The sequence below is a fragment of the Oncorhynchus nerka genome, linkage group LG14 (assembly GCF_034236695.1).
Source record: "Oncorhynchus nerka isolate Pitt River linkage group LG14, Oner_Uvic_2.0, whole genome shotgun sequence".
NCBI classification, from domain to species: Eukaryota; Metazoa; Chordata; class Actinopteri; order Salmoniformes; family Salmonidae; genus Oncorhynchus; species Oncorhynchus nerka.
In genome coordinates this window covers 24257666-24284714 of record NC_088409.1, presented here as the reverse complement: position 1 = coordinate 24284714, position 27049 = coordinate 24257666, and the positions used below count along the sequence as shown (strand labels likewise).

Genomic DNA, 27049 nt, shown 5'->3' with positions numbered 1-27049 from the left:
TAGTACACATGATGAACACTAGACACTGCTGTAGGACAAGTGGTGTAGTACACATGATGAACACTAGACACTGCTGTAGGACAAGTGGTGTAGTACACATGATGAACACTAGACACTGCTGTAGGACAAGTGGTCTAGTACACATGATGAACACTAGACACTGCTGTAGGACGAGTGGTGTAGTACACATGATGAACACTAGACACTGCTGTAGGACAAGTGGTGTAGTACACATGATGAACACTAGACACTGCTGTAGGACGAGTGGTGTAGTACACATGATGAACACTAGACACTGCTGTAGGACGAGTGGTGTAGTACACATGATGAACACTAGACACTGCTGTAGGACGAGTGGTGTAGTACACATGATGAACACTAGACACTGCTGTAGGACGAGTGGTGTAGTACACATGATGAACACTAGACACTGCTGTAGGACGAGTGGTGTAGTACACATGATGAACACTGGACACTGCTGTAGGACAGTGGTGTAGTACACATGATGAACACTAGACACTGCTGTAGGACTAGTGGTGTAGTACACATGATGAACACTAGACACTGCTGTAGGACGAGTGGTGTAGTACACATGATGAACACTAGACACTGCTGTAGGACGAGTGGTGTAGTACACATGATGAACACTAGACACTGCTGTAGGACAAGTGGTGTAGTACACATGATGAACACTAGACACTGCTGTAGGACAAGTGGTGTAGTACACATGATGAACACTAGACACTGCTGTAGGACGAGTGGTGTAGTACACATGATGAACACTAGACACTGCTGTAGGACAAGTGGTGTAGTACACATGATGAACACTAGACACTGCTGTAGGACAAGTGGTGTAGTACACATGATGAACACTAGACACTGCTGTAGGACAAGTGGTGTAGTACACATGATGAACACTAGACACTGCTGTAGGACAAGTGGTGTAGTACACATGATGAACACTAGACACTGCATGATGATGAACACTAGACACTGCTGTAGGACAAGTGGTGTAGTACACATGATGAACACTAGACACTGCTGTAGGACGAGTGGTGTAGTACACATGATGAACACTAGACACTGCTGTAGGACGAGTGGTGTAGTACACATGATGAACACTAGACACTGCTGTAGGACAAGTGGTGTAGTACACATGATGAACACTAGACACTGCTGTAGGACAAGTGGTGTAGTACACATGATGAACACTAGACACTGCTGTAGTACACATGATGGACAAGTGGTGTAGTACACATGATGAACACTAGACACTGCTGTAGGACGAGTGGTGTAGTACACATGATGAACACTAGACACTGCTGTAGGACGAGTGGTGTAGTACACATGATGAACACTAGACACTGCTGTAGGACAAGTGGTGTAGTACACATGATGAACACTAGACACTGCTGTAGGACGAGTGCTGTAGTACACATGAAGAACACTGGACACTGCTGTAGGACAAGTGGTGTAGTATACATGATGAACACTAGACACTGCTGTAGGACGAGTGGTGTAGTACATATGATGAACACTAGACACTGCTGTAGGACAAGTGGTGTAGTACACATGATGAACACTAGACACTGCTGTAGGACAAGTGGTGTAGTACACATGATGAACACTAGACACTGCTGTAGGACAAGTGGTGTAGTACACATGATGAACACTAGACACTGCTATAGGACAAGTGGTGTAGTACACATGATGAACACTAGACACTGCTATAGGACAAGTGGTGTAGTACACATGATGAACACTAGACACTGCTGTAGGACGAGTGGTGTAGTACACATGATGAACACTAGACACTGCTGTAGGACAAGTGGTGTAGTACACATGATGAACACTAGACACTGCTATAGGACAAGTGGTGTAGTACACATGATGAACACTAGACACTGCTGTAGGACGAGTGGTGTAGTACACATGATGAACACTAGACACTGCTGTAGGACGAGTGGTGTAGTACACATGATGAACACTAGACACTGCTGTAGGACGAGTGGTGTAGTACACATGATGAACACTGGACACTGCTGTAGGACGAGTGGTGTAGTACACATGATGAACACTAGACACTGCTGTAGGACAAGTGGTGTAGTACACATGATGAACACTAGACACTGCTGTAGGACAAGTGGTGTAGTACACATGATGATCACTAGACACTGCTGTAGGACGAGTGGTGTAGTACACATGATGAACACTAGACACTGCTGTAGGACAGTGGTGTAGTACACATGATGAACACTAGACACTGCTGTAGGACAAGTGGTGTAGTACACATGATGAACACTAGACACTGCTGTAGGACGAGTGCTGTAGTACACATGAAGAACACTGGACACTGCTGTAGGACAAGTGGTGTAGTATACATGATGAACACTAGACACTGCTGTAGGACGAGTGGTGTAGTACATATGATGAACACTAGACACTGCTGTAGGACGAGTGGTGTAGTACACATGATTAACACTAGACACTGCTGTAGGACAAGTGGTGTAGTACACATGATGAACACTAGACACTGCTGTAGGACGAGTGGTGTAGTACACATGATGAACACTAGACACTGCTGTAGGACGAGTAGTGCAGTACACATGATGAACACTAGACAGTGCTGTAGGACGAGTGGTGTAGTACACATGATGAACACTAGACACTGCTATAGGACAAGTAGTGTAGTACACATGATGAACACTAGACACTGCTGTAGGACGAGTGGTGTAGTACACATGATGAACACTAGACACTGCTATAGGACAAGTAGTGTAGTACACATGATGAACACTAGACACTGCTGTAGGACGAGTGGTGTAGTACACATGATGAACACTAGACACTGCTATAGGACAAGTAGTGTAGTACACATGATGAACACTAGACACTGCTGTAGGACGAGTGGTGTAGTACACATGATGAACACTAGACACTGCTGTAGGACGAGTGGTGTAGTACACATGATGAACACTAGACACTGCTGTAGGACGAGCGGTGTAGTACACATGATGAACACTAGACACTGCTGTAGGACGAGTGGTGTAGTACACATGATGAACACTGGACACTGCTGTAGGACAAGTGGTGTAGTACACATGATGAACACTAGACACTGCTATAGGACAAGTGGTGTAGTACACATGATGAACACTAGACACTGCTGTAGGACGAGTGGTGTAGTACACATGATGAACACTAGACACTGCTGTAGGACAAGTGGTGTAGTACACATGATGAACACTAGACACTGCTGTAGGACGAGTGGTGTAGTACACATGATGAACACTAGACACTGCTGTAGGACAAGTGGTCTAGTACACATGATGAACATTAGACACTGCTGTAGGACAAGTGGTGTAGTACACATGATGAACACTAGACACTGCTGTAGGACAAGTGGTGTAGTACACATGATGAACACTAGACACTGCTGTAGGACAAGTGGTGTAGTACACATGATGAACACTAGACACTGCTATAGGACAAGTGGTCTAGTACACATGATGAACACTAGACACTGCTGTAGGACGAGTGGTGTAGTACATATGATGAACACTAGACACTGCTGTAGGACAAGTGGTCTAGTACACATGATGAACACTAGACACTGCTGTAGGACGAGTGGTGTAGTACATATGATGAACACTAGACACTGCTGTAGGACAAGTGGTCTAGTACACAACCCATCCTGGGGTGGTAGGTAGCCTAGTGGTTAGAGCGTTGAGCCAATAACCAAAAGGTTGCTGGATTGAATCCCCAACCTGACAAAGTAAAAATCTGATATTTGGCCTCAAAACAAGGCAGTTAACTTACTGTTCCCTGGTAGCCTGTCATTGTAAATAAGAACGTGTTCTTAACTGACTTGCCTAGTTAAATAAAGGTTCAAATAAAACATGATGAACACCAGGTAGAGGAAGAGAGCTGATAGACCCAAGATGCACTAGTTTCTACTTCCCTATGTACACACACATATAAACAAAGACGCACAATTATAATATACTTCAACCGATTATGCAGCAGAGGCTCTAAACTTGCTGCAACTTCATTAAGTGATATCCATCCATCAATTCACTTCTTTACATGTGGTCTGTGTTACTTAATTGGCAAAGAAACAAAATCCAACTCTGCCTTGATTGGGTTGTATCCATTTCCATCCCTTCCTACTTTATCAGTGGTCAGAGAAACACAGAGATCTATGGCCAAGGATCAGTTTCCTCTCCCCTCGTCCCCTCCTCCTCTCTCGTTCACAGCCTGGGGGTGAAATGGGATGGAATGCTGGAGGTGTTGGAGTAGGGCAGATCGGATTACTCCTTCCTTCTCAGGTTGGTCAGTAGTATCACTCTGGTGGGATTGTACCTGGATGTTCCTGACATCTTACGCTCTTCTGTGTGACATCATTAGTGGTCTGAACATGAATATGACATGAGAATTATTTCCCTACTCCTTCATTTTCTCTGTCTCTCTCTCACTTTCCTCCCTCTCTTCACCTCTCCTGGACCCCACTCCCAACCCCCCTGGGGATGGACGCCACTCCCAACCCCCCTGGGGATGGACGCCACTCCCAACCCCCCTGGGGATGGACACAACTCCCAACCCCCCTGGGGATGGACACCACTCCTAACCCCCCTGGGGATGGACACCACTCCCAACCCCCCTGGGGATGGACAAACAGATGGACGTACTCAGTCACACTTGGCACTTGTGTCCCATGAATAGTTAAAGAGGGGTTTGGTGACGATCAGGCCGTAACTGAGATTAGAACAGCCAGCAGGACTCAGTCCAGGAGGCAACAGGCCGGGCTCTGGGACTCCCCAGGAGGCAACAACAACCAGCAGGAGGGGCAGGAGGCAGGACTAGGGGGTACAGCACGTGGCATGATGCCTACCCTGTGGTGGAAACGTAAACTTGGAAACGTAGACTTGGGTGGAAGGGAGAAACAAAGCAAACAACTGTCAATCTGTGGGTAAACAAACACATGACTGTACATTAGACCTCTGTGCCTGTGTGTTCATCCAAAGGGATGTATATGTATATACAGTATGGAGAGGAGACATTGTAGCTGTGTTGTGTGTTGGTGTTTTGCTGAGGTGTTTAAACACTGTAATGCACCTTCACCTTCCTATAGATATACCATTACCTGACACAGGTGTGAGTACACGTGTCCTCTGCATGCTGAAGCCCGTAGAATAGCTGGCCTACAGTAGAGTGGATTGGGTATGGTGGTAGGGACATTGGGGGATAAAGTAGGGGCCATTGAGTAGGACTGCTAGGAGAGAGAGAGAGAGAGAGAGAGAGAGAGAGAGAGAGAGAAAGGGAGAGAGAGAGAGAGAATATAGACTTAGTTTGACAACAAAACAAAACAATCAAAATGAAACAAAAGCTGATCAGGACAAAATAAAGGTAGAGGAATTGAAAAAGGATATGATGCCTTGGTGGCAATTCACTTGAGACGGTGGTGGAAACTGATCCTGACCAAAAAGATGCAGATTGCTTCCTGTACTCTGATGCCACTAGAGAGACACTCACACAAGTGGAGAGTACATCAACCCTATGCAAATAAGAGAGAGAGGGGGGGGGGGGAGAGAGACAGCAGAGAGAGAGAGAGAGAGAGGGGAGACAGAGCAGGAGAGAGAGAGAGCAGAGAGAGACCAGAGAGAGAGCAGAGAGAGAGAGAGAGGGGGCTGGACCCTGAGCAGTATGGTCCAGAGGGAAAGGCATTGAAGCAAGAGGAGATTCACACATCCTAACACGACGTAGATAGAGAGGAGACTAAAGAGACGTCTTCTAGGGAAGCATAGACAGCATTAAGACACTTCATTAGAACAAGCAACGATTCTATGTTGTTAGAACAAGTAGATAGATACAAAAGGACGGACGAGAGAGAGAAAGTTTGGATTCTAGTGTTGTCCAACACACATATATATATATATATATATATTTTTTTTTTTACCTTTGTCAGTCTACATCAGTCTCAATTGGATACGATAAGTCATGGACCCTCCTCTCCTGCCGGTGGCCAGGATGGAGGTGGATGTGGACCTGGGCTTTGCCCTCTTCTTTGTCTTCCTACTGTGTTCCTTCCTGCTGTTCACCATAGTGCGCTGTGCCCAGATGGTCCTGAACCCCTACAGCGCCATCTCTGTCGCCGCATACCAGAATATGGAGGAACAACCTGAGGAGTGACCTCACTCCACACTGGGCAGGAAATAATGTGAGCATAGTGGAAGAACCCTAGCCCAACTGTGGCTAGTGTGCTGAAGGTGGGAAGTTTGGTTTCGTAGTTAGACTTGTGGGAATCAAGAGGAGCAGGAAGCACATGAAGGGAGTGGTACTTAAAAGTTTGGAGAATTCATCAGTCCACAGATCTGGAGATGAACATCACACACCATGATAATTTGGAAAACAGGAGCAAATGGGACCATGAGGATTTCAAATTGTTACAGTACAGTTTATGTTTAGGCAATGTGCTTTTGGGAAAGTCTACAGTTGTCAGCATGTCATGGACCAGTGTCAGATAAATGTAGGAATGACCACCATTTTAGTTTTTGTATTCCTAATCAGCCACTGTCATATTCACATCTGCTTTCCATTAAAACAAATAGGCGAAGCCATGAGAGAAAGTTTCATGACAATAAAAAGCATACTTGAATGTCTGTTTAATTTGTGATGTTTTTACAATATGCAGTCTAGGTTAGAATAATAATAATTGATTGCATTTCTATAGCGCTTTCCATAGAGTCTCAAAGCACTTGAAGAGCAAAAAACAAACTAGCAATATAATAATATATCATGACAGGTCAAGCAAGAGAGGCCAAGTCTTTGAAAGCTGCAACTTCTGAAGACGGAAAGGGTCAATTCATGGCTTGAGCATAAGGACCTGGTCAGAGGATGGTCGATGATTTCATGTCATTTTCAATAAACATAATGCATGTTAATTGCCAATAATTAGTGAGAGTTAAAAGAAAGGGATGAGGTAATGGGAATAACACAACCATTGAAGGAGCCTACATGTATTCAGTCTGACTGTAAGCAGAGCATTGGTGGAGGGAAAGAGGTCCACTTTACTTCTTTTCGGGAGGTATGATGATGCGATAGCGTAAGAATAGTGCTGTTAAGATCAGAGATATGTCTCCTGGGTATACACCTTCGTTCGAGGTGCACATACATATGTCTCCTGATTACAAACCAAGTAATATTACTTATAGGTCTTCATGCTCTCTTGAGAATCTTGACGATCTCTAAATGGAGTCAGACAGCAGTGGTGAGCACTCTGAGGATGAGCCAGTCCAGGATTACCTGCAGCGACAGAGCAGGCACTTCGAGTCACACGGCCCGGGGCTCAACCTGTGGTGTGCTTTGCTCTCCGGAGCAGGGCACCGCTAAAAGGGGTGATAGTGTTGAGTATAGAGGTGGTTCAAATGAAAAGGAATATTCATAGTGTTTGTGACGCCTGCCGTTTGGTGAGACGTAGACCTGGTGGCAATGGCGAGACTGACAATACCCTGTCAGTTTTGTTGAGCTTTGACACAGAGTTTCTACCTCATAAGGTCTGGTTAGGTTATATTTGATTTTCTGCGAGGGCCTGTTTCGAACCCACTTTGGTGCTTTAAGTGCCAACGTTTCGGACATATTGCAGCAGGGAGATCCCACAATGTAAAACATGTGCAGGAGGGTAGTCAGAGGGAGTGTACAGCTGCCATAGAGAAAACACTGTCTGTCAATTGTGGGGGTTCCCATGCAGCTGTGGATCTGAAGTGCCCTGTGAGAGGGAGACAGGTTGAGATTGCCAGAGTTCACGTGGGACTGAAAGTTTCCTATGCTGAGGCAGTGAAGAGAGTAGAGGATAGCCCAATGGTGAGTGAGTCGACTGGGAAGCCACCAGTGAGTAGACCTGAAGAGAGAGAGCCAGAAAAGATTAGTTTTTAGAAAGGTTGGATTTATTGCGTAATAGCCATGGTGATCAACTGCACTGATGGAGTGGAAATCACAAAAGATAGATGGTAGTTGCAGCAGCAAATATTTGTGTGTGAGATTTTAGTGCAGAAGATCGACAGGAAGTTTTGAGAGAAGGGTTCCATCCGACCAGGCTGACAGCCTGCAATGCTGTAGGATCGTTTAGTGCCAAAGTAATGGGATGGGCTGATGGTTTTTGTGGATAGTGTATAGCAGGGTTTGATGGTGCAATTGAAGTTTTACCCCATTTCCCTTTTTTGATCAAAATGTGCAATACGCATTCCGACCTGCTAAGGGCAGCAATTCGCAACACCGCGTCTAGTCTGCCGGAAAGCCACAGGAAGAAGTTGTACGCGGGTTATTGTGAGTGGTCTGGAGCTGTCTAGCTGAATGACTGGATAAATGGACAATAATGATGTGTGAGTTCATTAACTTCCAATAAAAATAGTCTCGATTCATAAAACAGTTTTTAGTTGCAGATGCATTATACGGTGAGCGGATATAGATTTAGAGAAGGCAACTACAAAAGGCTGAACTGCTTGTTATAGCATAGCTAGCTAGTCTGCCTCCCCAGCTCAGTAACGTTAGCTTGCTAGCGAGGTAACTTTAGAATTGGCAAGATTGTTTGAATACACTCAACTTGTCCGATAAATGAAGATCCACTGTGATTACGAGCACAAAATCACTTAATTTAAAAAGTGCATTCCCCCAGGAATGTAATTTAAAGCTACTACAGTACAATATTTCTGACTGCTAAACTTGTCCTCTTCGCTCACGGCTGTGTGGTAACCTTTTGCCGATGTGACGTTTGGTAGTTGTAGTTTAAATTTTTCACTAAGAGTCTCTTTCCCCTATGTTAGTATGATATACAAATGGTGTAAAAGGTTTTTGATTACAATAACTTTCATTCCAAATAACGAGTTTCAAAGGTTTATTTGGGTCTTCTAAGATGAGTTAAATACGTTTATTTATAAGACTACAACTACCACGAGCACGGTCGATGTCCCTGAACAGTGGTCCCTCATTTCAAAACAATGCGACGATCACATGAAATTGAAAACACCAATGCATGACCTTTGTTACAATATAAACTACCTAGGGTGATATTTTAAAAACATTGTACAGGTGAGTTTTAGTCCCAACGTTTAATCGGCCCTGAAATTACAACAATGTTCAGAATGGCGTGTAGTTGGCTTGCTAGCTAGCTAACACTAGCTTGATCAGTCACAATGTAATCTTAGCTAACTCTATAAAATCTCTCGATGTCTCAACCCCGGTCTCCATCGTTCTCTCTGCCTGGCCCCCGTTACATCTCTCACTCCTGTCTCCCCACAGGATGGAGGTGGAGGGCTGGGACTCTGGTCTGGAGGAGGAGCTGGGTGTGTCTCTGGAGGAGCTGAGTAAGTGGATTGAGGAGGAGGTGGAGAGGAGCGAGGCAGTCCGCCAGAGGAAGGCCCAGCTGGCTGAGCTCAAAGAATGGGTGGAGCAGAAAGAGAAGGAAGAGGAGGTGGTGGACAAACTCTTCAACAATGCCAACCAGTGAGTGTGTGTGTGTGGGGGGGGATGATGTTTTGTTTCTTTCTTTCTCAGGTCCATAGTAGATTAGAAGACTTTAGGGTGTGTGTCTCTGTGTCAGGTCTACAGAAGAATGTGAGGCCCGGCTTACTGTAAAATAGGACTGGTGTGTGTGTTACCGTCTGTGTGATTCTCTCCATTGTGTGTGTGTGTTTCAGGTCCATAGTGGAGTGTGAGGCGCTGGTGAAGTCCACCTACAGTAAAATGGGTCTGGTCTACAAGGAGAGCTCTTCAGAGGATGAGGGTGGAGTGGGAGGGGTTCAGTCCTCTGATGTCATAGAAATTGACGATGATGATGACGATGATGATGTCATCGCTGTGGGCTTACGTACGTACTGCCACTTACTCCCAGTGAGCTAAACAATATGTTTACCAAAGGAAACCTTTCCAGGGGGGCAGCTCCAGGATAAGACACAGGAGTGAATGTCTAACCTGGTTTCTTTTCTCTCTTCTCTGACCTCTTTCCTCTCAGTGGTTCCTCCCAAGAAACCTGGGATACCTGTCCAGGATGCAATGGTGAGAGAACAAATAATTAGTCACACACACACTCGTGTTAATTGAATGTGTATTAATTGACCCTGTTATCTGCAGATTTCCAGTGTTCCTCCCAGCCGGTGTTCAAAGATGTCTCTCTCTCTCTCTCTCTCTCTCTCTCTCTTCCCCATACATACATACATACATACATACATACATACATACCGTGGGGCAAAAAAGTATTTAGTCAGCCACCAATTGTACAAGTTCTCCCACTTAAAAAGATGAGAGAGGCCTGTAATTATCATCATAGGTACACTTCAACTATGACAGACAAAATGAGGAGAAAAAATCCAGAAAATCACAGATTTTTAATGAATTTATTTGCAAATTATGGTGGAAAATAAGTATTTGGTCACCTACAAACAAGCAAGATTTCTGGCTCTCACAGACCTGTAACTTCTTTAAGAGGCTCCTCTGTCCTCTACTCGTTACCTGTATTAATGGCACCTGTTTGAACTTGTAATCAGTATAAAAGACACCTGTCCACAACCTCAAACAGTCACACTCCAAACTCCACTATGGCCAAGACCAAAGAGCTGTCAAAGGACACCAGAAACAAAATTGTAGACCTGCACCAGGCTGGGAAGACTGAATCTGCAATAGGTAAGCAGTTTGGTTTGAAGAAATCAACTGTGGGAGCAATTATTAGGAAATACAAGACCACTGATAATCTCCCTCGATCTGGGGCTCCACGCAAGATCTCATCCCGTGGGGTCAAAATGATCACAAGAACGGTGAGCAAAAATCCCAGAACCACACGGGGGGACCTAGTGAATGACCTGCAGAGAGCTGGGACCAAAGTAACAAAGCCTACCATCAGTAACGCACTACGCCGCCAGGGACTCAAATCCTGCAATGCCAGATGTGTCCCCCTGCTTAAGCCAGTACATGTCCAGGCCCGTCTGAAGTTTGCTAGAGAGCATTTGGATGATCCAGAAGAAGATTGGAAGAATGTCATATGGTCAGATGAAACCAAAATATAACTTTTTGGTAAAAACTCAACTCGTCGTGTTTGGAGGACAAAGAATGCTGAGTTGCAGCCAAAGAACACCATACCATGTGAAGCATGGGGGTGGAAACATCATGCTTAGGGGCTGTTTTTCTGCAAAGGGACCAGGACGACTGATCCGTGTAAAGGAAAGAATGAATGGGGCCATGTATCGTGAGATTTTGAGTGAAAACCTCCTTCCATCCGCAAGGGCATTGAAGATGAAACGTGTCTGGGTCTTTCAGCATGACAATGATCCCAAACACACCGCCTGGGCAACGAAGGAGTGGCTTCGTAAGAAGCATTTCAAGGTCCTGGAGTGGCCTAGCCAGTCTCCAGATCTCAACCCCATAGAAAATCTTTGGAGGGAGTTGAAAATCCGTGTTGCCCAGCAGCAGCCCCAAAACATCACTGCTCTAGAGGAGATCTGCATGGAGGAATGGGCCAAAATACCAGCAACAGTGTGAATACCAGCAACAGTGTGAAGACTTACAGAAAACGTTTGACCTCTATCATTGCCAACAAAGGGTATATAACAAAGTATTGAGATAAACTTTTGTTATTGACCAAATACTTATTTTCCACCATAATTTGCAAATAAATTAATTCAAAATCCTACAATGTGATTTTCTGGATTTTTTTATCTCATTTTGTCTGTCATAGTTGAAGTGTACCTATGAAGAAAATTACAGGCCTCATCTTTTTAAGTGGGAGAACTTGTACAATTGGTGGCTGACTAACTACTTTTTTTGCCCCACTGTACGTACATACATGCATACAAACAAATACTGGTGGTAGTTAAAATTCAGAAAGAAGTTTGAACAATATCCACATGTATGTGTTAATTGTTTGTGTTTCCTGTAGTTTAAGGAGGCGTCGGCAGCTCTCCAGCGTTCCTCCCAGCAGGTGTTGAAGCTGGCCCAGACAGTCAACAAGAACTCTTCTTCCGGGCCTGCTATACAACAGCCAGGTAATGGCACCAATGTGCAATTCTATGTCTGTGATTGATGTATATCTCCGGGTCGCTAGGTGGCGTTCTCTCTTCAGTGTTGTCCATGATGGCAGTGTCTTTGTGTGTATACATACTGCACAAATGTTCATGTGCGTTTTTTATTTTGTGTAGGTGGCCCAGTGCCCATGCCAGCAGTGTTTGTGTCCCAGGCCACGCCCAGGAACACACCCACCCAGCCTAACCCCTCCCTGAAGGATGATGAAATCAGACTGGAGATGAGTCTTCTGGGAAAGAAACGCACCAAGACCTGGCACAGTGGAATGCTCATCGCCATCAACCCTGTCGGTGAGACATGCATACACACACACACACACACACACACACACACACACACACACACACACACACGCATGGTGAAGTTTGACATTGAATGTGTGTGTTTGTAGGTAATGGTTACAGTAAGTACAAGGTGAAGTTTGAGAACAAGGGGAAGAGTCTACTGTCTGGGAACCACATAGCGTTTCACTACCACCCCACCCTGGAGAGGCTATACGTGGGAGCCAGGGTGGTCGCCAAGTACAAGGACGGCAACCAGGTCTGGCTCTACGCTGGCATCGTGGCAGAGATGCCCAACAACAAGAACCGCATGAGGTGGGAAGCTGTGTGTGTGTGAGCATGTTTCAAATATCCTCTGTGTGTTTGGTGAAGGATTGTGAAGCTGTTTCAACTGTTGTCTATGTGTGTTTCAGGTTCCTGATCTTCTTTGACGACGGTTATGCCTCCTACGTGACCCTGCCTGAGCTCTATCCTGTCTGCAGACCAAGTAAGAACCCTCCTTTCTGTCTTCATGTCCTCTCTTTCCTTTCAATATGCTCTCTTTTCTCCTATCAATCTGGTTTTGGGATGTGACCTCAGCTTAACCTCTTCACATCTTTTCTCACCATCTCTCCTCTCCCCCATTGTCTTTTCTCACCATCTCTCCTCTCCCCCATTGTCTTCTCTCACCATCTCTCCTCTCCCCCTCTGCCCCATTGTCTTCTCTCACCATCTCTCCTCTCCCCCATTGTCTTCTCTCATCATCTCTCCTCTCCCCCATTGTCTTCTCTCACCATCTCTCCTCTCCCCCATTGTCTTCTCTCACCATCTCTCCTCTCCCCCATTGTCTTCTCTCACCATCTCTCCTCTCCCCCATTGTCTTCTCTCACCATCTCTCCTCTCCCCCTCTGCCCCATTGTCTTCTCTCACCCTCCGCTCCCCCCCCTCTGCCCCATTGTCTTCACTAACCATCTCTCCTCTTCCTCTCCCCATCATATTTTCTCCCCCAGTGAAGCGTACATGGGAGGACATAGAGGATGCATCGTGTAAAGACTTCATAGAGGAATATATAACGTCATACCCCAACAGGCCCATGGTGCTGCTGAAGGCAGGCCAGGTCATCAAGACAGAGTGGGAGGGGACATGGTGGAGGAGCAGAGTGGAGGAGGTGGACGGCAGCCTCGTCAAGATCCTCTTCCTGGTATGATGACATCATCACTGGGATTTGATTACCAGCCAACTTTATTTATAGTCTGATTTAACATGATGGTCCCAGCATGTTATAAACAGGGATAGTTTAATTTGTGGTTTTGAATCACATTTTTATACTACTTCTGCAGACACTCAACAAAATATGAAAATAAGGTAAGATAAAGCAATTAAATGACTGAAAAGTGATCTCTGTTGTAATCCGTTTGTATGGTTATTTGTTCTCCTTCAGGATGACAAGCGTAGTGAGTGGATCTACCGCGGTTCAACCAGGCTGGAGCCCATGTTCAACCTGAAGACCAACTGTGCCAACACCCAGGAGAAGAAGATGGCTGGCCAGCAGAGGACACGCCCCAGCATGGGTAACACTCACTCTATTCAATCAATCATTTAATATATGAACAATCAAACCAATCACTTAACCAATCAATCCATCTTTAATAACCCAGCAGGATCACATATTATATTGGACATGACGGAACCTTGGCCTGTCCTTCATTGGATAACTCTAGTCTCTACTTCATTGGGATGTCGTTAACCATTTTCTCTCTCTCTGTAGGAGCATTGAGGACCAAGGGCCCCGTGGTCCAGTATCACAGTGGGGGGAACACCATAACCCCCAGTGGGACCCCCACTAAATCCCCCCATCCCCTCTCCCCACCCTCCTCTATCCCTCCTACACCCTCCCAGCCCAATCAGCTTGCACGAACAGAGTGAGTATCACAGACACACAGTTTAAATCTTGTGACATTCCTTGAAAATGGACATCCTCTCTCTCCTCTCGCTGCTACATTTACCCCTTTTCTCCCTGATCCCCCCTTCTTCCCTCCTGTTCCTCTCTGTCTCCCCCACCCTCAACAGTCCTAAGTATCAGATGGCTAAGAAGAGTACTTCTCCATACATTCCCACGCCAGGAGGCTCTCGCACTGGATTGGCCAGTAATAGCCACGCCCCTAAAGCCATGCAGCCCCAACCTCCAACTGGTTCTCCTGGAAACTCATCCAGGTGAGAGAGGGGACAGGAAATGTATGAACCTAAAAAAAAACATCAAATCTGCATTAATTAGGTCCCTTCTCCTTCTGCTATTGAACATAATCTCTTACTAAAGAGCCACACTCACAAATATGCTGTTTTATAGGAATTCATAACTCTACTTCACTCTCGCACCCCCCTCCAGAATGTATGTCCTTCAGACTGGCAACATCCAGACTCTCACGTCCCTACAGCCTATCCAACACCAGCAGCAGTCTCTGCCCCCTCCTCCCCAAGCTCCTCCCACCGCCCCCGCACCTGCAGTGACCCCATACACCTTCAGTAACGACCGGATTCCCCACGAGCCCTCGTACCGCGCCCCCACAGACCGCATCTTCTACCTGCCTCACACCTGCCAGCCTGCTTGTCTCAACCGTATCCGGCCCTCCAGACCAGATATGCACCGGGGCAGGAACCCCCTGCTCACCCCTCTACTGTACGAGTTCAGACGCATGACGGGCCGACGGAGAGTCAACCGCAAGGTAAAGACAGAAAAAGAGCTTTGAGAAGTATTATCTTTGGATTGGATTATAATAGGGGGACAGATTTTGGTATTAACTATCTTTCATCCCCCCTCTCTCTCCCTCTCCCCAACCCCCCTGTCAGATGTCGTTCCATGTGATCTACAAGTCTCCTTGTGGGCTGTGTCTGCGCAGCATGGCAGAGATCCAGCGCTACCTGTTCCAGACGCGCTGTGACTTCATCTTCCTGGAGATGTTCTGCTTGGACCCCTATGTCCTGGTCGACCGGCGCTTCCAGCCCCAGAAGCCTTACTACTACATCCGAGACATCACCAACGGCCGCGAGGACATTCCCCTGTCCTGCGTCAACGAGATCGACATCACACCACCCCCCGACGTGGCCTACAGTGAGGAGAGGGATTTCTCAATCAGTATATAGGCCTTGAGTTACTATAGAGGCCTCAATCAAACGATTACCCATCAGAGCGCTAGGTCTTCCTGTATAGTACAGGCCAATGGTGGTGCACTAGCTACACAACACGTAAGGAAAGGGGGATACCTAGTCAGTTGTACAACTGAATCCATTCAACTGAAATGTGTCTTCTGCATTTAACCCCTCTGAATCAGAGAGGTGCGGGGGGGCTGCCATAATTGGACATTCTTCGGCGCCCAGGGAACAGTGGGTTAACTGCCTTGCTCAGGGGAACAGTGGGTTAACTGCCTTGCTCAGGGGAACAGTGGGTTAACTGCCTTGCTCAGGGGAACAGTGGGTTAACTGCCTTGCTCAGGGGAACAGTGGGTTAACTGCCTTGCTCAGGGGAACAGTGGGTTAACTGCCTTGCTCAGGGGAACAGTGGGTTAACTGCCTTGCTCAGGGGAACAGTGGGTTAACTGCCTTGCTCAGGGGAACAGTGGGTTAACTGCCTTGCTCAGGGGTAGAAAGGCATATTTTTACCTTGTCAGCTGAGATTCGATCTAGCAACCTTTCGGTTACTGACCCAACGCTCTAACCACTAGGCTACCTGGAATAGGGAGTCAATTGAGATGAAGGGTGAAGAATTCCTGAAGACATCAGTGACTGATGTCTGTGTGTTCCCAGGTAAGGAGCGTATCCCTGAAGACGGAGTGTTCATCAACACCAGTCCTGAGTTCCTGGTGGGCTGTGACTGTACCGACGGCTGCAGGGACAAGTCAGTACTATGCCTCTTGATCTTCTGACCTTCCTGTGACCCCCTCGTGACCCCCTCATCTGGGCTCTGTCTTAGATTTCACATGTCCAATTGTTAAATCAGGGAATAACTCATTTAGTCAATTGAAATTGTTGAAATGGAGATTGTGTGTGTTGTGCAGGTCCAAGTGTTCGTGTCACCAGCTGACCCTGCAGGCCACAGCCTGTACCCCTGGAGCACAGATCAACCACACGGCTGGATACACACAAAAGAGACTGGAGGAGTGTTTGCCCACCGGGTGAGAGACGCACACAAACAACACACACAGCCACAAACACAGACATCCCTCTTACTAATCTCTCCCCCTCTCCGTCCTTCCCCCTCTCAGGATTTATGAGTGTAATAAGCGTTGTAAGTGCTGCAGTCAGATGTGTACTAACCGTCTGGTGCAGCACGGTCTGCAGGTGAGGCTGCAGCTCTTTAAGACCCAGAACAAAGGCTGGGGCATCCGCTGTCTGGACGACGTGGCCAAGGGGTCCTTCGTCTGTATCTACGCAGGTACGTCGCTGGGTGGTGTGGTGGAGGAGGGGACAGAGCGGCGTTATAGCAGGCGTTACACATGGATAACAGTATGTACCGGTATTCACATTGCATTACATGTAGGAAGTTGTTAGAGGAATTCTAAATTCCTCTATATTTTTCCCAATCAGAATTAAATACTCTGTCAATGCATTCTATGGGATTGTAAGACCCAATATTTTTATAAGAAATGGACAGAGCCCCGGTCTTAAAAGTCAGGTAACAGCGTTTAATTCAAGAGAGTACTGGGTACATACACATTTTCCCACAGGTTATAAACTGAAAATGACGTCAGCGTTTTCTAAATGTTCTATCTCTTCATGACACGGGTAGAGAGGCCCTATAGTTCTCGAGCCTTCCCTCCTCGCCTAAAGCCAAGGTCAGTCAGTGTAAATCAGCATTCTAGACAGTCTGGAGATAGTCCGTCCCTGCCATCTGGAGATAGTTCATTCATTTGTACAAAGGAACAGACCGTCATTGTTACTAGACTCCTGACTATATTATATACAATTGGGAATGGGAGCGAGAGAGAGAATTCATTATGTACAGTACATAATAGCATTTGGACTAGTCAGTCCTGATTGAAATGTATACATAATTAGTCATCATTGATAAAAAATTCCCTTAACAGAAGTGGACTGCATAATAAGACCATTCATAACAGCACATGGCTCCTTGTCAGTGTATATAATTGTTTAAATGCCTACATGTGAATGCAGAATGAATACTAATGTAGAAAGTCTTGCCCTATTTCCTTTACTTCCCTTCTTCTCTCTCTCTCTCCTCACATCTCAATTCAATTCAGGGCTTTAATGGCATGGGAAACATGTTTACATTGCCAAAGCAAGTGAAATAGATCATAAACAAAAGTCAAATAAACAATCAACAATTAGCAGTAAACATTAGTTTCAGAGGATTAGAGCCATTTGAAATATCATATTATGGCTATGTGTTATAACTTTCTAATATAAATATGGCTTGTATTTACAATGATGTTTGTTTTTCACTGGTTGCTCTTTTCTTGTGGCAACAGGTTACATCTCTGCTGTGGTGTCTCAATGGTATTTCACCTAATAAATACAGGAGTTTATCCACATTTGATTTGCTTTCAAATACTTTGTGGGTCTGTGTAATCTGAAGGAAATATGTGTCTCTCATATGGTCATACATTTGGCAGGAGGTTTTGAAGTGCAGCTCAGTGTGTACATAGCCTGCCTTCTCTCAAGAGCCGGGTCTGCCTATGGCGCCCTCTCTCAATAGCAAGGCTATGCTCACTGAGTCTGTACATAGTCAAAGCTTTTCTTAAGTTTGGGTCAGTCACAGTGGTCAGGTATTCTGCCACTGTGTACTCTCTGTTTAGGGCCAAATAGTATTCTAGTTTGCTCTGTTTTTTTGTTAATTCTTTCCAATGTGTCAAGTAATTATCTTTTTGTTTTCGCATGATTTGGTTGGGTCTAATTGTGTTGTTGTCCTGGGGGTTTGTGAACAGAGCCCAAAGACCAGCTTTCTTAGGGGACTCTTGTCTAAGTTAATCTCCCTGTAAGTGATGGTTTTGTTATGGAAGGTTTGGGAATCGCTTCCTTTTAGCTGGTTGTAGAATTTAATGTCTCTTTTCTGGATTTTGATCATTAGCGGGTATCGGCATAATTTTGCTTCTGCATGCATCATTTGGATGAGTCTCAATTTGGTGTTTGTCCCGTTTTCTGAATTCTTGGTTTGTGAGCGTACCCCAGACCTCACAACCATAAAGGGCAATGGGTTCTATAACTGGGGTTTTTAGACAGATCCTGATTTTATGTTCCTTTTGATGCCGTTGAAGGCACTTCTTGCCTTGTCTCTCAGTTCACAGCTTTGTGGTAGTTACCTGTGGTGCTGATATTTAGGCCGAGGTATGTGTTGTTTTTTGTGTGCTCTAGAGCTACGGTGTCTAGGTGGAATTTGTCTTTGTGTTCTTGGCATCTGGACTTTTTTTGGAACAACAATTTTGTATTACTGAGATTTACTGTCAGGGCCCAGGTCAGATTCTGGTAGGGTGAGGCCGGGTGCTGCAGACTGCCCTCGCCAATTTGTTTATATGTAATGTTATGTTATGTTATGTTATGTTGAAGAGGGTGGGGCTCAAGCCCTGTCTCACCCCACAGCCCTGTTGAAAGAAATGTGTGTGTATTTTTAGTCAATATTAACTGTACACTTGTTTGTGTACATGGATTTTATAATGTTGTATGATTTTTCCCCCCCCAACACTGCTTGCCATTAATTTGTATAGCAGACCCTCATGCCAAATTGAGTCAAAAGCTTTTTTGAAATCAACAAAGCATGAGTTTTGTTTAGGGTGTGCAGGGTGAATATGTGGTCTGTCGAACAGTAATTTGGTACAAAGCCTATTTGACATTTGCTCAGTACATTGTTTTCATTGAAGAATTGAACGAGTCTGCTGTCAATGATATTGCTTAGGATTTTCACACGGTTGCTGTTGATGATGCGTATCCCACAATAGCTATTGGGGTCAAGCTATTGTCTCCACTTTTGTGGATTGGGGTAATGAGTCCTTGGTTCCAAATATTGGGGAAGATGCCAGAGCGTTGGATGATGTTTAAGTAGAGCCAGTTGGAAGTCTGTATATTTTATCATTTAGGATACCATCAACACCACATGCCTTTTTGGGTTGGAGGGTTTTTATTTTGTCCTGTAGCTCATTCAATGTAATTGGAGAATCCAGTGAGTTCTGGTAGTCTTTAATAGCTGATTCTAAGATTTGTGATTGATCATGTATATGTTTTTGCTGTTTGTACCTTTTGTTATAGGGCCAAAAAGTTTGGCGAAGTGGTTTATCCATAGATCTCCATTTGGGATAGATTATGCTTTGTTTTTGTGTTCCAATTATCCCAGAAGTGGTTAGATTCTATGGATTCTTCAATTACATTGATCTGATTTCTGGCGTGCTGTTCCTTTTTCTGTATTGTTTTAGTGATTCACCATAGTGAAGGCGTAGTAGACTCAGGTTTTCTAGGTCTCTATATTTGTGGTTGGGTAGGTTTCTCAATTTCTTAGGTTTTTGCGTTCTTCATCCAGCCATTTGTCATTGCTTTGAACTTTCTTTGGTTGTCTGCTTGAGATTTTTAGATTTCATAGGGAAGCTGAAAGGTCGAATATACTGTTTCGGCTTTCTGCTGTTACAGTGAAATGTTTTGTCCAGGAAGTTGTCTAAAAGGGATTGAATTTGTTGTTGTTTGGTAGGTTTCTACACTACACTTTTCTATAGCATTTCGTAATATTGTGCAGTTCCTTTGGCTTTGATGCCTCATGATTGAGTTTTGCTCTGTTCAAGTAGACTGTGATTTTGCTTGTGGTCTAATAGGGGTGTCAGTGGACTGACTGAATGCTCTGAGAGACTCTGGGCTGTGGTCAGTGATAAAGTAATCTACAGTACTACTGCCAAGGGATGAGCTGTAGGTGTACCTACCATAGGAGTCCCCTCAAAGTCTACCATTGACTATGTAGAGATCCTAGGTGCGTCAGAGCTGCAGGAGTTGTGACATGTTTTTGTTGGTTGTTTTGTCATAGTTGTGTCTAGGGGGGGATTTTTGGGAGGATATACTGTCTCCTCCAGGTGTTTGTCCCCCTGTGTGCTGAGAGTGTCTGGTTCTTGTCCAGTTCTGGCATTTAGGTCACCACAGACTAGTACATGTCCCTGGGCCTGGAAATGGTTGATCTCCCCCTCCAGGATGGAGAAGCTCTTATCGTTAGTATGAGGATTCTATTGGGGGAATATAGGTAGCACACATGAGGACATTTGTCTCTGTTGGGATAGTTTCCTTATTAATTTCTGGCCAGGTGTAAATTGTTCCTCTTTTGACTAATTTAATAGAGTGCGTTGGCTCAGCGCTACACCAAGTTAGCATTCCCCTGAGTGTCTTTCCTGTTCCACACCTGGTAGTTCAGTGGATGGGACTACCAGCTCTCTGTAACCCCGAGAATGCAACCAGCGGGTTTGTCTCCTCTATACCATTGAAGATTACAATGTCTGTATTTCCACTTTATTTGTAGTCTGGGTTCCTGTTCTTTAGACCAAAGGCAGATGACCTCAGACATGGTATATTCCAGGATGAGATAGTAAAACCTTTGTGTTCCATAGTGTCTAGTGTTGTTTTCATGTGGTTTTGTCCCGCACGCCCTCTCTCCCTCCCTTCTCTCTCTCCCTCCCTCTCGTCTTTCTCTCCCTCCCTCTCGTCTCTCTCTCCCTCCCTCTCGTCTCTCTCTCCCTCCCTCTCGTCTCTCTCTCCCTCCCTCCCTCTCGTCTCTCTCTCCCTCCCTCCCTCTCGTCTCTCTCTCCCTCCCTCCCTCTCGTCTCTCTCTCCCTCCCTCCCTCCCTCTCGTCTCTCTCTCCCTCCCTCTCGTCTCTCTCTCCCTCCCTCTCGTCTCTCTCTCCCTCTCTCCCTCCCTCTCGTCCCTCTCTCCCTCCCTCTCGTCTCTCTCTCTCTCCCTCCCTCCCTCCCTCCCTCCCTCCCTCTCGTCTCTCTCTCCCTCCCTCTCGTCTCTCTCTCCCTCCCTCTCGTCTCTCTCTCTCCCTCCCTCTCGTCTCTCTCTCCCTCCCTCTCCTCTCTCTCTCCCTCCCTCCCTCCCTCCCTCTCGTCTCTCTCTCTCTCCTCTCTCTCTCCCTCCCTCCCTCTCGTCTCTCTCTCTCCCTCCCTCTCGTCTCTCTCTCTCTCCCTCCCTCTCTCTCTCTCTCTCCCTCCCTCTCGTCCCTCTCTCCCTCCCTCTCGTCTCTCCCTCCCTCTCTCCCTCCCTCTCGTCCCTCTCTCCCTCCCTCTCGTCTCTCCCTCCCTCTCTCCCTCCAGTCTCTCTCTCTCCCTCCCTCTCGTCTCTCTCTCCCTCTCCTCTCTCCCTCCCTCACTCCCTCTCGTCTCTCTCTTACTCTCTTCTCCCTCTCCCTTTCTCCCAGGTAAGATTCTGACAGATGACTTTGCGGACAAGGAGGGTCTGGAGATGGGTGATGAGTACTTTGCTAACCTGGACCACATAGAGAGTGTGGAGAACTTCAAGGAAGGGTATGAGAGTGAGGCCCACTGTTCAGATAGTGACGGGAGTGGGGTGGACATGTCCAGGCTGAAGAACCCCCCCCCGTCCTCCCTGGCTTTGCAGAACAAGAACCTTCCCAAACCCCCCCAGAGAACCAATGCTGCCAACCCCGCTGGCAAAGGTGAGGGGTCACAGTTTAGTCTGGCTTTTACTTTTGACCAGAGCCAAAGTAGTGCACTATGTAGGGATTATGATGCCATTTAGGACTCGCATAGGGTCTGAAATGACACCTTTTGTGGTTTTCCGACTTCCTTCTCTCCGTCAGCGCGGGGTGCTGGTGGCGACTCCTCTAAGGATGGGGATAGTGATGAAGAGTCGAACAACGACAAAAGTTCAGACGACACGTTTGTGAAGGACCCCTACTACAGCTCCAGCTCTGTGTGGAGGAGCTACACCACCCGTCGCCAGGCCAAGGGCGTCATGGAAGGTGTGTGCGCACTTAACTGAACCCCCAGTTGTCACGCTGGGCCTGCAGTAGGAAGTTATGTTAAAGGCCCACTGCAGTCAATGTGATATATATATTTCCACACTGAGGTTGGTGTAAGAGCTATTTGAAAAGACCTCCTGAAAGGTCAGCCTGTTGTGGTGGGATGGAGTTTTGTCCTGCCTGATGACATCACCAGGCGGTTAATGAGTTAATAAGAAAGAGTTCCAAACATCTCTGCCAATAACAGCTAGTTATCTGTTTCCTCCTCCCCACTTGCCAGGATCAACTGGGGATCCTTAATAAATACACAAATACCCTCAGACACTCCTAGCAAGATTCATGCTTGAGAAATTGCCATTTTCTAGAAACATTTATTACATTCTTTAATATTTTAATTGAAAACAATCACAGTAAGATACTTAATTGTTACCCAGATATATTTGATATTGAGAAAAACAGCTGAACCATTTTACATGTAGCAGCGTGATGTAAAATGATATTTATTTAATCTGCCCCCATCCAGGGAGCCAGGACAGTAAGGATGGGATGAGTGTGTCAGTGGGGGGGAAGGAGGACAGGAAGCCGCCCCCCATGCCAGAGGAGAGTGGGAAGAGTAAAGTAGCGTCCTGGCTCACCAACCAACCCTCTACCTCCCAGGCCACCGTTAAGATGGAGGGACTGAAGATAGAGAAGAAGGTAAGGGGGGGGGGTAGCCCATATCCATCTCAGCTATTTTGTGTAGATCCTATTACATATATTATGAGAAATCGATCAGCCTCGATCTCTTGCTTTCATCTCCTGGTGTTCTGATTGGGCACCCTCTCATGTGATGATTGATTCCTTCTCATGTTTATTCATGAGTTATTTGTGTTCCGGTGCTCTGGTTGGATACTGATACACCTTCTCCTGTGTTCTCTGTTCTAGGACCCCGGAGACCAGAAAAGGTACGTAATGAATGATTGTGAAATGTAATTTCAACCTATTTAACTCTGGCTTGGCCCTTTTAGGCCTGTGTTGCACAATATCAAATATACCTGGTAGAATGTGCCATATGAATAACATTCGATAATGTTGAGTGACTCTGTGTGTTTTTACGCCCTCCGCAGTCAACAATCAGTGAAGACGGAGGGAGGGAAGAGACAGGATGTGATGACGCTGTCGGACAGTGATGACGTCCAGACCATCAGCTCTGGATCTGATGACAACAAGGAGAGAGAGAAACACACAGAGGGTGAAGATGGGGCAGGTAGGGAGAGGAGAGGATGGGAGAGGAGAGGATGGGAGAGGAGAGGATGGGAGAGGAGAGGATGGGAGAGGAAGGGAGAGGGGAGGTAGGGAGAGGAGAGGATGGGGGAGGTAGGGAGAGGAGAGGATGGGGGAGGAGAGGATGGGGGGAGGAAGGGAGAGGAGAGGATGGGGGAGGAAGGGAGAGGGGAGGATGGGGGAGGTAGGGAGAGGAGAGGATGGGGGAGGAAGGGAGAGGGGAGGTAGGGAGAGGAGAGGATGGGGAGGAAGGGAGAGGAGAGGATGGGGGAGGAAGGGAGAGGATAGGATGGGGGAGGAAGGGAGAGGATAGGATGGGGGAGGAAGGGAGAGGATAGGATGGGGGAGGAAGGGAGAGGGGAGGATGGGAGAGGAGAGGATGGGGGAGGTAGGGAGAGGAGAGGATGGGGGAGGAGAGGATGGGGGAGGAAGGGAGAGGAGAGGATGGGGGAGGAAGGGAGAGGGGAGGATGGGGGAGGTAGGGAGAGGAGAGGATGGGGGAGGAAGGGAGAGGGGAGGTAGGGAGAGGAGAGGATGGGGGAGGAAGGGAGAGGATAGAATGGGGGAGGAAGGGAGAGGATAGGATGGGGGAGGAAGGGAGAGGAGAGGATGGGGAGGTAGGGAGAAGAGAGGATGGGGGAGGAAGGGGGAGAAGAGGAAGGCAGAAGGGAAATGCACACGGGGAGAAGGGAAGGCGGAGGAAAACGTGCACCGGTTTAGGAGGAAATTGGAGGGGGGAGGGAGAAGGGGGCGAGGATGAGGGGGCAGGGGGGAAGAAGAAGAATGGGGGAGGGGAAAACACAGGTGAGGAGAGGGGGAAGTTGGGGCTGTGGGTTCATAGATCTGTGTTTTATCAGGTATTGCCAGACCTGTTCATGTGGTGCTTCTCCCTGAATTGACCCTTTCTCTTCTCCCCATCGTCCTCCTCTCCTCCCTCTCCTTGCCTCCTGTCTCAGGTGCGGTGAAGAGGCAGGTGGCTGTGAAGTCCACGCGAGGCATTGCTCTGAAGAACTCCCATGGCCTGATGGTGAAGACTGGAGGGGCTGGGATGGGGCCAGGGGGAGGCCCGGGGGGCCACGGAGGGGCACAGGGTAAGGGTGGGGACGGGGGGAGACAGTGGACCTAAAAACACACGGCAGTTCTTCGATGGCGAGGAGTCCTGCTACATCATCGACGCCAAGCTGGAGGGCAACCTGGGGCGCTACCTCAACGTGAGTGTGATACGTGTGTGTCACTTTCCATTAATCGGTAATAGCTGGCTTTTGTCTGATTTTAAAATAAATGCATAAAAAAGCTGATAAATAAAATTTCCGCCGGCCAAAGTTTTTGCCTATTCATTGATGGAAATACAGTTGACTGGTCATGCTTATCGGTCTATAGAGACATTTGTATAATTTAGTGGAATGTAATTGGCTCGTGTGTACAGTATATTGGTTATGCATCTTATTTATCACACGCGTACAGCATACAGATACAGGGTCTTAGTGGAACATCTGTCAGACAGCGGAAGAGCTGCTCCTTCAGCATCTTGTGCTGCTTTCAAGACACCTGGGAACTTGTAAAAATACAAATCATGACGTCCGTGAACTTCAGGTTGGAAAGTCGGAGCTCTAGAAAGAGACCCGAGTTGGAATTCCGTGTTGGTTGACCATTCAAAATCATTTTTCTGAGTTGGAGCTAGTTTTTTCTCCAGGTCCCATTTATCTTGAACTCACTGAAGTCAGAGATTTCCGAGTTCCTATGCCTCATCAGCGCGCAACATTCCAGTTTGCAATGGAGACTATATGCATTTTGACAAAGGGAATTAAGCTCTCTCTCCTCTCTTCCCTCTCATCTCTCCCCCTTACAGCATAGCTGCAGTGCTAACCTGTTTGTCCAGAATGTGTTTGTAGACACACACGATCTGCGTTTCCCCTGGGTAGCCTTCTTCGCCAGCAAGTGAGTGTTCTGTATTAGACATGGTTACATAGACTTGGTAGAAGCCTGTTACTCTGATAAAGAAACATGTATTATTTGAAATGTGGTTTTGTGCTGAGCACTTGTGAATGTTGCGCGTTGACCACTGAGTCATCCACTAACGTGTGTGTGTGTGTGTGCAGGCGTATCCGGGCGGGGACAGAGTTGACATGGGACTATAACTACGAGGTTGGCAGTGTGGAGGGAAAGGAGCTACTGTGCTGCTGTGGCTCAACAGAGTGCAGAGGAAGACTGCTATAAGAGACCACCCTCTATACCTCCATCTCATCCCTCTATTTCTTCATCTTATCTCGGAGTGCAGAGGGAGTTCTGCTGGAAGAGACCTCTAGAAGAAGTGTAGAAGAAGCCTGCTGTAAGGACACTATGCTAGATGGGACACCTGCACCCACGAGTCTCTGTCCATGTTTCTCTTTTCTTCCTCCCCCTCTATTTTTTTTCTGAATTGTTTGCCTATTGCTGATGTATTGTAATTCTTTACTGTTTTGTCTGTATGCCCAGTTGTCTGTATGCCCAGTTGTCTGTATGCCCAGTTGTATTTGACTGTCTGTGAATTCAGATAAAACTGTGCTCTTCTCACAACTGAATAAAATCCTGTTTTCTACACATTCCACATAGTTTTAATGTTTTATGCAGAAGGATTTCAGTGTACCTCAGGGCTAGATATCATTTGTGCTCATTACAGCTGTAGTAGTGTTTCCCTCAAGAAAGCAGGAAGCCACTTTCATCGACACTGGAGTCAGTCTCTCAAAGCCACCAGACAGACACTGGAGCAGCCAGTGATGTTGGACTCCGTGTCTGTAGATGAGCCCCTGTGGACATGGGTCTTCATACATGTACACTGAGCAAAAATATAAACGCAACAATTTCAAAGGTTCTACTGAGTTGAAGTTCATATGAGATTCAGTCAATTGAAATAAATTCATTAGGCCATAATGAATGATTTCACATCACTGGGATTACAGATATGCATCGTTTGGTCACAGATACCTAAAAACCAAAAGGGAGGGGTATGGATCAGAAAACCAGTCGGTATCTGGGGTGACCACCATTTGCCTCATGCAGCGCGACACATCTCCTTTGCATAGAGTTGGTCAGGCTGTTGATTGGAATGTTGTCCCACTCCTCTTCAATGGCTGTGCGAAGTTGCTCGATATTAGTTTAAATGAAACACGTTGTCGATCCAGAGCATCCCAAACATGCTCAATGGGTGACATCTCTGGTGAGTATGCAGGCCATGGAAGAACTGGGCCATTGTCAGATTCCAGGAATTGTGCACAAATCCTTCCAATATGGGACTGTGCATTAACATGCTGAAACCTGAGGTGATGGCAGCAGATGAATGGCACGACAATGATGTGTTTTTGTCCTGAATATAAAGTGTTATGTTTGGGGCAAATCCAATGCAACACATTAAGTACCACCCTACATATTTTCAAGCATAGTGGTGGCTGCATCATGCTTGTAATACAGTAATTAAGGACTGGGGTGTTGGTCAGCATACCAAAGATACGGAATAGAGCTAAGCAC

General features: G+C 46.4%; 1 protein-coding gene across 1 annotated transcript; it reads left to right on the top strand.

The window, feature by feature from the left end:
• Positions 1-8290: 8290 nt before the first annotated feature.
• LOC115123820 (histone-lysine N-methyltransferase SETDB1-B-like) lies at positions 8291-26127 on the top strand. The gene is given in 26 exon segments (XM_065027800.1): positions 8291-8378; positions 9295-9498; positions 9693-9862; positions 10007-10050; positions 11924-12029; positions 12183-12356; positions 12458-12662; positions 12761-12834; positions 13337-13527; positions 13768-13897; positions 14095-14248; positions 14397-14540; positions 14713-15049; positions 15174-15435; positions 16128-16218; positions 16379-16495; positions 16586-16755; positions 21719-21976; positions 22121-22282; positions 22806-22978; positions 23207-23226; positions 23389-23513; positions 24502-24650; positions 24652-24756; positions 25395-25483; positions 25645-26127. Coding segments are annotated over 26 exon segments (3789 nt in total). The 5' UTR covers positions 8291-8361; the 3' UTR covers positions 25763-26127.
• The last annotated feature ends 922 nt before the right edge of the window (positions 26128-27049 follow it).